This window comes from Geotrypetes seraphini, chromosome 10 (genome assembly GCF_902459505.1).
Source record: "Geotrypetes seraphini chromosome 10, aGeoSer1.1, whole genome shotgun sequence".
NCBI lineage: Eukaryota > Metazoa > Chordata > Amphibia > Gymnophiona > Dermophiidae > Geotrypetes > Geotrypetes seraphini.
In genome coordinates, this window is record NC_047093.1 from 28,935,832 (window position 1) to 28,948,570 (window position 12,739).

A 12,739-nucleotide genomic window follows, 5' to 3' on the forward strand; every position below is an offset into this window, starting at 1 on the left:
TTATAATTTTAAAAGTAGTTGAAATGGTGGCGTACCATGGGGAGGCAGGACCCAGCAGAGAGGAAAGCCTTGATGCTGGCAGAGCAGTGAGTTGTGAAGGCAGCTGACAGTGAGTGAAAGAGAGGTACCTATCATAGGTGGTGGTGGTGGGGGTAGAGAAATGTTGCACCGTGCACCTGATTGGAGGAAGGGAGGGGTAAGGAAGAAAGCCATCCAATTGGGGGAAGGGAAAATAAATGAAAGGGAGAAGAGAGATCATGGGGAAGGGAGGGAAGGAAAGGAAAGAGAGGAAATACCTTGCATGGAGAGGGAGGAAAAAGGGAAGGGAAGGAAAGGAGAAAGATGCCAGGGCATGGAGGGAGAGAAGGGAAGGAGACAGATATCAGGCTATCAGGAAGGGAGGGAAAGGAAGGAGAGGAGATGCTAGAGCATAGAGGGAGAGGGGGAGATGGAAGGGAAGGAGAAGAGAGAAATGCCAGAGATAGGGAAGGGAAGGAGACTTAGATGCCAGAGCATGGAGAGGGAAGGAAAGGGGATGCCAGAGCATGGAAGGAGAAGAGAGATGCCAGAGCATGGAGAGGGAAGGAAAGGGGATGCCAGAGCATGGAAGGAGAAGAGAGATCCCAGGGCAAGGGGGAAGGAAATCAGACGCCAAACTGTGGGTTGAATAGGGCTGGGAAGGAGAGAAGGAAAGGAGAAAGATGCCAGAATATGGGGAAGGGAGTGGAGACAAACAGAAAAATGGAAGGGACAGAGAAAGAGGGTGGATTCTGGATGGAATGGAGAGTGAAGAGAAGATGAGGAAAGCAGAAATCAGAGATGACAAAAGGTAGAAAAAAGATTTGTTGTTGTTGTTGCTTTAGAATAAAGTAGTTTTGTAGCTGTATTGATAAACATTTATAAATAGAAAATGCAAATAAGGTGATCTTTTTATTGGACTAATTTTAATACTTTTTTTAAACTATCTTTGGAAACCAAAATCCTCTTCCTCAGGCAGTGGCATACCAAGGGGGTGGGGGAAGTGGCCCACCCTGGGTTTATCTTCTAGGAGAATGCTCCTCCAGTTCCTTAAATTCCCCAGTGCTTCAGCCGTCAGCACCAGCCTGCAGATTGCAGCATCTTCAACTGAGGTCATTCAGTTGAAGATGCTGCAATCAGTGACCCGGAAGCTTTCCCTCAGCAACATCCTGCCTCTGCGGGGACAGGAAGCAGAGCAGAGCAGAAGCTTCTGGGTCCACCAAAAGCGTCGTCGTCTATTGACTGATGCTGCCAGCGGCCCGAAGTTTGCAGGCAAGCCAGGACTCTAAACAAAAAAAGAAAAAGGTAGGAAACGTTCATGATATTTTTTTCTCAATATTGAGGCTGGCAGTTGAGTAAAGCTTATGATGGGGAAAGCAAGGCTAGTTCTTTTCTGACCATTCGTTTCATTTAATGGTTATTACCAAAAATATATTTTTGAATATGGGGGGAGTGTGTTAAAAAATGATCAGCCCTGGCTGTCAAATACTGTAGGTACGCCACGGAGTTGAAAGATCATTGCATAGCGTTTCTTTGTCTGAACTTAGCAAATATTGAAACTTTTTTTTCAACAAGGTAAGCATTATGTTGGCAGTACCATGTGGCAAGAACCAGGAGATTGTATTAACCTTGCATTAACAACTGTATGTAAGCTACCTGTATTAAATAGTGGCAGCTTACATGTAGCTCTTGGACATTTACTGTCTGATTAAAAGACAGAGACTTCAGGAAATTACGTTTCCCTATGCAATATTTGTAAAAGAAGATTCCTGTGGCTAACAGAAAGTTCCTTGACCCTTAGCCAACAGCGAGAATAGTTGTGGAAGCCCATTTCAAATCCCATTGCTGAATTTCCTTGTTGTCCTGGGCAGGTCATTAACCTCCATCGCCTTTAAGTACAAATTTAGATTTTAAATTAGTCAGTGATGGAAAGTTACCTCTGTACTGAATGTATACCACTTTGATAGCCTTCAAGGTTGTAGGCAGTAAATGAAAACAAAAAAGAGCCATAAGCTTAAATAGAAACTTATATAAGTAATCTGTAACCAGTTAATTGTCTTGATGTGCGCAAGCCAGCAAACTATTTTGAGGCGGCTTATTTTTTCCAGTGAGAAAATCTTGACTTTTAAGTGAAATGATAGGCTTGAATAGGTGGGGGGTTCTTTGGGTGGGGGAGGTGTGAAGGGGAAGGAAGAGCAATGATGTGTGTAAGTGAAATACGTTTCACAGCTTTGTCTAGGAGATTTTTATGGCAGGCTGTAATGGATGGGCACCGGAAGAATGCATGCTGACTGCTGGTACTGATAAACTTGTTCGTGATAATGCATCTTCCGGTCCAGCTGCAGTTCTTAGGTTACTTTCTGGAGTCTAAGTTAGTTTACATGTGTGATTCTAGGTATTTTGTGCACAAGAAATGGGTTATTTATGCTGCCGTACTGTTTTTGATCATTTGCTTTTCATGAACTTTATATAATTTTTCATTCATTTAATTTCTTATATATAGCCTGGAAGCCGTTTACCATCAGTTACTGCAAAGAAAAAGCACTGAGAAGTGGTCAATCCTGTAAAGGACACTTATACTAAAGTTGTGGAAGTAAATGGGCTTTGTACATCCAAATGTGAGACCTTCCCCACATGCTAAGCCCATTTTTAGCTATTTGCATGATACATTTTTACATTATCTTGACGTATTGTAAGAGTACTATCTCTGTTTTTACTACTGTTCCTGTTAGTTTGCAAAAGAAACTGTATTGCACAAGATACTTGGAAATTTAGGCATTGCATTGGCTGACTGGTAGTGGCATTTTCATGAACTCTTCAAGTACTCTTTCATGACCATAGGAGGTATGGGGAGGAAACTTCTTGTGAACAAAATAAGTCAACCATCCAGAAAAATGAGAACAAGTTATAAATAAACAGTGAATGATCTCTCATAACAGAACATGGCAGTGTAAAATAAAAGTTTTTATTACAAATAAATTTGGCTTATGAACAGTTCTAGCAAAAAGCAAATTCCTTGCGGAAGTAGCTTTTGAAGGACAGAAGTCGGTAAATTGGTAGAATAGTAAGACCTCTCATGGGGTTCCTTCATATGTCAGATTGAAGAAGCTAAAGGTTAAAGGTCAGTAGCTTCTTATACCACCTTCAAAGGTTTGAGTTTGATTATTTTGTAGAGATAGGTGGGGGCTCTGTTAAGAACTATACAGTTGGGTTGATAAAATCCTAACTGTTCAATGAATTGTCTGAGTCAGTGGTGTAAGATCTTAGTTTTATTATATCTTATCCTTAATTCCTAGGCCTCTGTGTATATGGTTTGGGTTAGTAATAATTGAGCAGTGCTCCTTAAGGGCAGAAATGATCTAGAGACATGCAGCAGCCATTGGCTTGAGGCCATTTTAGCTGGCAAACTTGAGAATCAAATAATCACTGAGGGTTGACCACACCTAGCCTTCGCTGATTGCCTCAAGACTACAGACAGTATTACAGGTACACAATCTTATCTGATATTCTGGAAAGTGGAAAGCTCTGAAAACCAAAATTTTTTTGAAGGTATACAAAAGATCACATTTGGGGCCAAACATGCCCCAATGTGACAGATACTCAATCCAAAAAAGCAGCAGATTCCCTTGTGCGCAACTGTGAGAAGCAATAAGTGAACAATATTTGCTAATTAGTGCTGGTAAGTTGTGCAATACTTTCACTAAGTTCCTGATCCCTAATCTTCCTGACTTCCATGCCAAAATCCGAAAGTTCTCTGGTCCCAAGGAGATTGTGTACCTGTACTAACTTTTTATAGTTCTAATAAACCAGTGCTATTCAGGTGCAGGAGGTCCTGCCCAACAGAGCTTAAAATCTCAGTACCTGAGGCAGTGAGAGAAAAAGAAGTGGGCTTAGAACCAGAGCAATTATTTTAACCACTAGGCTAATTCCTGTCCTCCAGACAATGGCGATAAAGAAAGAAGGGGCTAGAAGCAGCTTGGAATCTTCAGCTTGGAGAAGAGAAAGCTCAGGGGTGATATAATAGAGGTCTGTAAAATACTGAGTGAAGTGGAAAGGGTAGATGTGAATTAGAGAATGACACGGTAACAGAATTCATCACCATCCCCATCCCCGCAAATAACCACGGGAAACCATCTCGTGTCATTCTTTAGTGTCTGTCTCAACCTCAGTCCTTCTATTCCAGCATTCTTCAGTGCAAGGCTAGAGGGTTAGTGGTTGTGCCCATTCGTACTCTGATTTTTTCCTTGCTCCTTAAAGAATGACATGGGACTGGTTTACCACGGTTATCTGTGGGGACGGGAACAGTGATGAATTCTGTCACCATGTCATTCTCTAATGTGAATCGCTTGTTCACTCTTTCCGAAAATACTAGGACTAGGGGGAATGTGATGTAGCTACTAAGTAGTAGATTTAATACAAACAGGAGGACGTATAATTAAACTCTATAATTTGTTGCTGGAGAATGTGGTGAAATCAGTTAGGTTGGCAGGGTTTAAAACATGGCTGTGAAGTCAGTAGATAAATCCTTCAACTCCGACTCCTCAGTTTCTGGCACCCACGACTCCGATTCCAGGTACCCAAAATTGTCTCCGGTTCCCCGACTCTGACTCCACAGCCCTGGTTTAAAAAGGGTTTGGATAATTTCCTAAAAGAAAGTCCATAGGCCATTATTGAGAAGGCTTGGGGAAATCCACTGCTTATTCCTAGGATAAGCAGCACAAAATCTGTTTTACTACTTGGGATCTAGCTAGGTACTTGGGTCCTGGGTTGGCCACTATTGGAAACAGGATACTGGGCTTGATGGGCCTTTGGTCTGTCCCAGTATGGCAATTCGTATTCTCTCCAAAGATCTGCTGACACTGAGCTATGTTCCTGTTAGCAAAACAACATTATTTTTATAGCGTTAGCAGGTGCATGCAAGAGACTGTCCCTGTTCAGAAGAGCTTTCTAATTATAGCAGACACACAGAAGAAAAAGCAGAAGAAGCTGAGGTGCTACAGTTAACCACGCTATGCAGTATCCACCAGAAAGCACATGCATCGCTTCTTGTGTCAGATTGAATCTTCCCCATAGGGCCTAATCTCTGCAGCTTCAAACTCCTATTTCTGTTCTACAAAGGAAGAAACCAGAGACTGTTGAAAGATTCTGTCTTGGATGTTTGTTAAATGGCTATTTGTCACTATACCTTTCACCTCAAATGCACTAAATTGTCTAATATATTAATGTGGTAAAGAATTCCAGGGCCATTTGGCATTCTTATGGTATCATTTTAGCCATTTGTTTATACTTTAATCTTATTTGGATCACTGGAATTTTTATCTGTAAAGGAAAAGGCAAAGGCTTCTAACTGCTCTTTCATGGCTAATTAATCTCATAATAAAAATTGGACTGGCACCTCATTTCCTCTTTGTCATGTGGCAGTAGATTAGAAACACTCATCTATCTATGTTCTTCATCTATGCTTTTTATTTCTGCTGCAATTTATTAAGAGTTTTCTTTCATGGTGTGGTGTTCAATGAATGGTCAACTATTATATATGACAGGGTAGGAATTACAGGACTTAGATGTTGATTGTAGTCTGGAGGGCTATAAGATTCCATACTCTTCAGATTATAAGTGCTGCTTGGATTGGGAGATTCTTGGGGTGGGGTTGTAAGGCTGAATTTATTCTATTAATTAACTTTATTTTTGTTTACTTGTTTCTACATAGATAATGATGGTGTAAAAGAGTCCTTCTACAAAGCATGTCCCCATCATGGAGCCAAATGAGAAGAGTAAGGTAGGAAGTGCTTTCAAGTCATGATGTGCTCTTATGCCACATCCTGTACAAAGAGGTGACGTCTACAATTTCCTGAGTGGAGTAGATCGGGTACAAGTGGATTGATTTTTCACTCTGTCAAGAATTGCAAAGATTAGGGGACATTTGATGAAGTTACAGGGAAATACTTTTAAAACCAATAGGCAGAAATATTATTTCACTCAAGAGAATAGTTAAGCTCGGGAACGCATTGCCAGAGGTTGTGGTAAGAGCGGATAGCATAGCTGGTTTTAAGAAAGGTTTGGACAATTTCCTGGAGGAAAAGTCCATAATTTGTTATTGAGAAAGTGTATGGGGGAAAGCTACTGCTTACCCTGGATCGGTAGCATGGAATGTTGCTACTTTATGGGTTTTTGACAAGTACTGGTGATCTGGATTGGCCACCATGAGGACGGGCTATTGGGCTTGATGGACCATTGGTTTGACCCAGTAAGACTATGTAGATCTGTTCATTGGTGTTTGCAAGCTCATCTAGATCCTGTCTCTCTTAAACCATTAACCAATATAGTTCTTCTGATCTATTCTATTACTTTCATTTAGCAAAGACCCCCTACTCGCAGGATATTGTCAGTCTCCTTGTTTTATAGGCTCATTTCTAGAATACATGATGATTCTACAAACATTCTAAACTAACCAGGTTGATCCCTGTGGTAATCTGTCTCTTTGTATTTGACTAGAATGAATTAGGTTTACCTACGGTGATGATGTATTAAAATCCTTTTCAAAAAGTGGTAGAAAATATTCATGTGTGAATTGGACATATGGGTAGTGAATGGAGCTTGTGTTATGTACTTTGGATTAAATTGGAAGGGACTGGATTAAGGGCTAGATTCACTAACCCCCGATTCTGTCTCCGATCTGTTCCTGATTGCATGCAGGCCGATGAATTCACAAAAGGCCTTCATGCAAATGGGAACAATCGTTGACATGCTCCCCACCCATGGCACAGATTGCTATTGGGCAATCCTGGAGCATGCGCAGACCCTGACAATAGTGACAGGAGAAGCAGCCTCCTGTCACTGCTGTCAGGGCTTCTGCTGGTTTTTTTTCATTTTTTTTAATAGGCCGCAAAATATAGGCCTATTAAAAAAAATAGGCTCAGCCCTAAGGAAGTCCCTGATTGGCTAAGGCACCTCAGGTCCCTCCCAAGGGGGGAGGAACCCAAAGCACCTGAGCCAATCAGGGCCTTAGGCTCCTCCCTGTGCATCACATGATGTACCAGGGCGGGGCCTAAGGCCCAGGCAGATGCGTCGCTGGACTCAGAGGAGCAGGAGGGACTGAGCACCCCTCCTGCTCCCAACTTGGAGGTACGGAGGTGCTGGGCCGGGCCGGGCCAGGGGTGGGCCTGGCCGGGCCGGTTGTGGGGGTGGGAGGCCTACGCAGCAGGAGGGACTGAGCACCCTTCTTGCGCCCAACTTTTAACAGGGTGTTGGGCCGTGCCAGGGAGGTGAGTACCGGGGGGGGTGAGTCATTTGGTGGCAGGAGGGAATTAGCATCCCTCCTGCCATATTCGTGTTGGCGGGGAGGGCAGTGTGGGGTGGTGGCAGGAGGCAGTGGGCATCCCTCCTGCAATTTGTGGGTCGCTGGGGGGGATTGCGTTTGTCGGGGGGGGGAAGGGGGGAAGGCCCTCAGCTGTTTTTTGACATTTGCCTGTCTTTTTTTTTTTTATGGGGCATATATTTTGCTTGTGTAATGCATGCAAAATATCTGTGCCATGGAAAAAAAATGGGGTTTTACTAATTTGTATGGGAGGATCGAGATCGAATTGCTACAGGGGTTAGTGAATCGGGTTGGAGAGAAGTCGGGTTGCACACCGATCAGTACACGATCGGTTTGCTTAGTGAATCTAGCCCCTAAATCTTTGTGATGAGTAGAATGATTCATCCAGCCCCTCCTGATGTAAGCTGTGTGCCTCTGCGTGCATACATAATTCTGTCCAGGTATTGGGTTCATGCCCCCTCCAAAACTGCGGTACCAGTTTTAGTGTTGGCAGGAATGCCCAAGGCTTACCAGCTGAAGAGGTCTGCCTTCCCTGCTCATGCTGTCTGAATAGTAAGGTGGTTGGTGGCATGCTATAGCCACCAACACTGGCACTCCTGCACGTGTTTAGATCAGTAACAGTATTGGCAGGGAGTTGGGCAGTAGACCTCTTTGACTGACAGGACATGGGCATCGAGGGCATCTTTGCCAGCAAAGCTGAGATTTAAAGAGAGGGTGGGGGGGGGGGAGAGCTAAGAGGAAATACAAGGTCTACTCATGTTCATTCAGTTAATGGTTAATTGAATGCTGTTTAGCTGAGATTCTACAGTATTTGTGTACTATTCACAATAACATAAAGATTGTCATATTATGTCTTACCAATGGTCCATATAGCCCAGTATCCTGCTTCCAACAGTGGCCAAGCCTGGTTATAAGTACCTGGCAGAATTCCATATGGTATCAACATTCCATGCTATAATCTCAGGGAAAGCAGAACATAAGAAGTTGCCTCCGCTGAGGCAGACCAGAGGTCCATCTCGCCCAGCGGTCTGCTCCCGCAGCGGCCCATCAGGCCTATTGCCTGAGCAATGGTCCCTGACTATTTCTATAACTACCTCTTGCTCCTATCCCTATAACCTACCTCTACTCCTAGCTTCCCCTTTGTCTATCTCAATAACAGACTATGAACTTTTCCTCTGGGAACTTGTCCAAACCTTTTTAACTGCTATCACCATATTCTCTGGCAACAAGTTTCAGAGCTTAACTATTTGTTTAGCAAAAAAGTATTTCCATCTGTTGGTGTTTAAAGTATTTTATTGTTTGCTTTCTCATTTAAGTAGTCGCATAACTTCTTTTTTTACATTATTAAACTTAACTGGTACATGTAAAGATTAGTTATTTAAAAATAGGAATTCTAAGCTTTTTGGGGGGATGTGTAGACTCCTTTTCAACCTCCCAGGGGTTTTGCTGATTCTCCGCTCTATGCTTCTCTGCTGGCAGGCGCTTTAATGATGCTGTTTTTTTGCCATTTTAAACAGCGTTTATTAATTAACTTAGGTGCTGGTGGGGCACCCACTGATGCCAAATTTAGGTGGTGTTTCTAGAATTTTCCCCAAACTGTATATTATGCTTTTTGAGAAATAAAAAATTGAGGGAAAAATGAATAGAAGGAAATGTTTTTGAAAAGAAATGTATATTGTAAATGTAAATGTATATTGTTTTAAAGTTTTGTTTATCTGTTTTATGATTATGTATGTATGTTGGAACCCTTAGTTATAGGTGGAATAAAAGCTTTATAAATAAATATGTGAAAAACTAAAAGCTTTTTAGATAAATATATGAAAACTTAACACAATTTACAAACCATAATCATATAATCATTAAGTTTAAAAACATAATAATGATTACTGATGTAAACTGAAATTGCAGAGCACAGTAGTAAATGAGCCTTGCTGTTGTAGGCCATGAATGAGTGAGTTTGTGAAGACTTTCTATTTTGAGTGGTGCAACAATATTTTGTTGGATCAACTGATTATACAGTATAAAAGGCTAAGGACAGTGAACACATTGTATTTACTCACATTGAAAAATAAGAACCCCTGACCCAGTCTCCGCGTTGGCTTTTTTTTCTGCAGAAGATCATGTTCTACTTTTTCTTTTCTGTCCCCAAGTATGAAACCGTAACAATGCATCATCTTCAGTGTTTCTGCACACAAGAACTTTAACCCGTTGCCTGCTGAGGGAGAGATTTGATTATTGGCTGCCTAGAGAGTTACATTGTGTGTGTCTTATCCCCTCTAAGAAGGGATTTGGCAGCTTATCGGTAGCCCAACATTAGTGGAATAGATGTTCCATCAATGTAGATTAAATGGGTCTGGACCTTGGAGAGTGTGTGTTTGTTCCTTTGTTAGAAGAGAGTCGGAGCTCTGAAACGCTCCATGTGATGTGACACAAAGAAAATGTGGTATTTCTTGTATTTCATTAGAGGGGAAAAATGATCTTTTCTTTGAACCGAAACAATTATTAGAATTTATTGTGGCTAAAGAGGGAGGAGGAGTGGCTATTGGTCAAATAACATCCCCCACAGTGCAACAAACCGGCTGTCGGATAATGTTCTCTAAAGCTGTCCTTTAGATTATCTATTTTATCCTTTTTTTTCTTATTCCTGGATCTCTTACTTTGTGGACTAAATAATGATTGGAAATTTTCTTATTGTTTCTTACTGGATTTCACAATTAGTGAATTTTATTTTCTAAATCTATACTCAAGTAAAATTTGGGTTCATAGACAACCCCGCGAAAGACAAAGGCGCGCGCCAACAACTGAGCGCAAGACGGAGGCACGCGCCGAAGAAAATTACAGTTTTTAGGGGATCCGACGGGGGGGTTTTGTTGGGGAGCCCCCCCAGTTTACTTAATAGAGATCGCGCCGGCGTTATGGGGGGTTTGGGGGGTTGTAACCGTCCACATTTTACTGTAAACTTAACTTTTTCCCTAAAAACAGGGAAAAAGTGAAGTTTTCAGTAAAATGTGGGGGGTTACAACCCCCCACAATGCGGCGCGATCTCTATCCCCCCTCACGCCCCCCCCCGTCGGAGCCCTAAAAACAGTAATTTTGTGCGGCGCACACCCCCGCACTGCGCTCAATTGTCTGGGCGCGCCTTTGTCCCGGCGCGCTTTTGACCTGACACCAAAATTTGCTTGTTTGTAATTTGAAAATTCAATACATTATAAAAAGGGGTATTTCCACTAAAATGGAGCTGAAAAAGATGGATCTGTGGAGAATCACAGTAAAAAAGAGGGATGTAGAGTGCTCTTCCTTTTTCTAGATGGCAGGAACCAGAAGAGTTGTCCCTGTTCTACTTTGAACAGTGCTTAGCGAGAAAGCAGTAAGCATTGGATTATTGAGCTCTGCACAATCAGATGTCCATTCTCTGTACTCCTTTTTATTTTATAGAGTTTGCTTTATTAATTTATAAACTGGCATAGGAGATATAGTCCCATGGCAATTGCACCTGTATAAGAAACCTTTCCTCACACTGCTCTATCAAAGTTGCAATTTTTATTCAAATTTAAGAGCCCCCAAAAAGTAATGAAAACAGCACCAAGCAGGGGTGTCAAAGTTCCTCCTCGAGGGCCGCAATCCAGTCGGGTTTTCAGGATTTCCCCAATGAATATGCATGAGATCTATTAGCATACAATGAAAGCAGTGCATGCAAATAGATCTCATGCATATTCATTGGGGAAATCCTGAAAACCCGACTGGATTGCAGCCCTCGAGGAGGGACTTTGACACCTCTGGCACCAAGGAAAGTCAGCTTTGTCTTGTTAAATGTTATCCCCCACAGCACAAAGGAAGTTAGGATGGGGAAGAAACCATCCCCAGGCTAGTTTTTAGCAGCTCTGCCTTGGTGATTGGTTCAGTTTGTGAAGAAGTAATTTATAAGAGATAAGGGGCATGAAGCTCCTCCAATGAATTTCGGTGGGTATCATTAGCTTATTCTGTATTACTGTCTACCTCATCTGTTGACACTTGGGCATTCTTTCTCTTGAACAGTGTAGAATGAGAGAGAGGTTTATGTCACCAAAGCAGTTTGTCACAGTTGACATCACTACTGTAGAGCAGTTCTTTGATTTTCTTGTTGTAACAATAGCTTGGAGGAGGAATCATTAACAGAGATGGCTTTCTCCATGCAGGATGAGCTGGCCATGTGTTTGGGCCTCTCCACCAGACAGGCCCTCATTTTCCTGCAAGATGAGTTGGCCGCAGTCCTGGAGGCGCATCAGAAAGAAAGAAAGAAAGTGTCTGCGTGGAAGGTATTTATTTGAACTGATTAGTCTTAATAAGTCTATATGAGTGTTGATGGTTAGTCATAATCACCCTTAAACCTTCATGTTTTTAGGAGTTGTGGAGTAGGAGGAGCTTCTTGTACCATGGCAACCGTTCTTCCTGTTTCCATTGGCCAGGGGCCGCCTTGATGATGACGGCTGTGGTATTGCTCCTTTGTTGCTATGGAAACCAGCCAGATGGGAGGTAAGCATCTGACCATGAAGTGTTTATCCTGCCTAATAAGGTTTTCCCATTGTCTTCTCTTGCTCTCTCTTCTGTTTCCATATTTGAGATGAGCATGAAGACTCCTGTTCATTTTGCCCTCTTAATGAAATTGCCAAGGGAAAAACAAGTTTGCCAGCAATAACATGTGTAAGGATTTGTATTAGAGGATTTAATCTGTGGCTCATCCCTTTAAACTAAGACATTAAAAGGAATAATTTGTCAAAAAAGGGCAATATATTGTTTTGTAAACTGTCCATAAAGCACAACATTTGAGACAACTTGCAAGACTCAACTAATCGACTAGTCTGTGTGTGTACATACTCATTCACCCGTGTGATATTGGGCACATTTTCTAAAGGGTCTAGCTATCTTTTAAAAAATTTCCCCTGCAGAGTGACAAAAGATAGCTGGCTAGATTGGAAAATAATTTATTTTAATATTTTAGAACCCTTGTAGAGAATCCAGGATCTCCCTACTTCTAGGAAACTTAGCAATAGGGATACCCCAATCAATATCTGGCATATTAAAATCAACTATTAGTAAAACTTCCCCTTTTACTCTATATTGAATGTCTTCAATTAAATCTCTGTCCATTTCTGTCTGTGAAGGAAGTCTATATATTTGCATATAGGCTGTATATAGCACTCAACACAGGAGCATGATCAACTGACCTTGTATTTTGAAGCTTACAATCTACTTAACATAAGAACATAAGAATCGTCACTGCTGGGTCAGACCAGTGGTCCATCGTGCCCAGCAGTCCGCTCACGCGGTGGCCCTTAGGTCAAAGACCAGTGCCCTAATGAGACTAGCCTTACCTGCGTACGTTCCGGTTCAGCAGGAACTTGTCTAACTTTGTCTTGAATCCCT

At 42.0% G+C, this 12,739-nt stretch overlaps 1 protein-coding gene across 4 annotated transcripts in view; it reads left to right on the forward strand.

The window, feature by feature from the left end:
• TMEM94 (transmembrane protein 94) overlaps positions 1-12,739 on the forward strand; it is a 175,322-nt gene that overhangs the window by 31,031 nt on the left and 131,552 nt on the right. For all 4 annotated transcript variants that reach the window (XM_033961457.1, XM_033961456.1, XM_033961458.1 and 1 more), the window contains exons 3-5: positions 5,729-5,797; positions 11,512-11,631; positions 11,718-11,848. In XM_033961457.1, coding sequence (XP_033817348.1) covers positions 5,774-5,797; positions 11,512-11,631; positions 11,718-11,848 — 275 coding nt within the window. In that variant the 5' untranslated portion in view covers positions 5,729-5,773. The remainder of the gene's footprint in view (positions 1-5,728; positions 5,798-11,511; positions 11,632-11,717; positions 11,849-12,739) is intronic.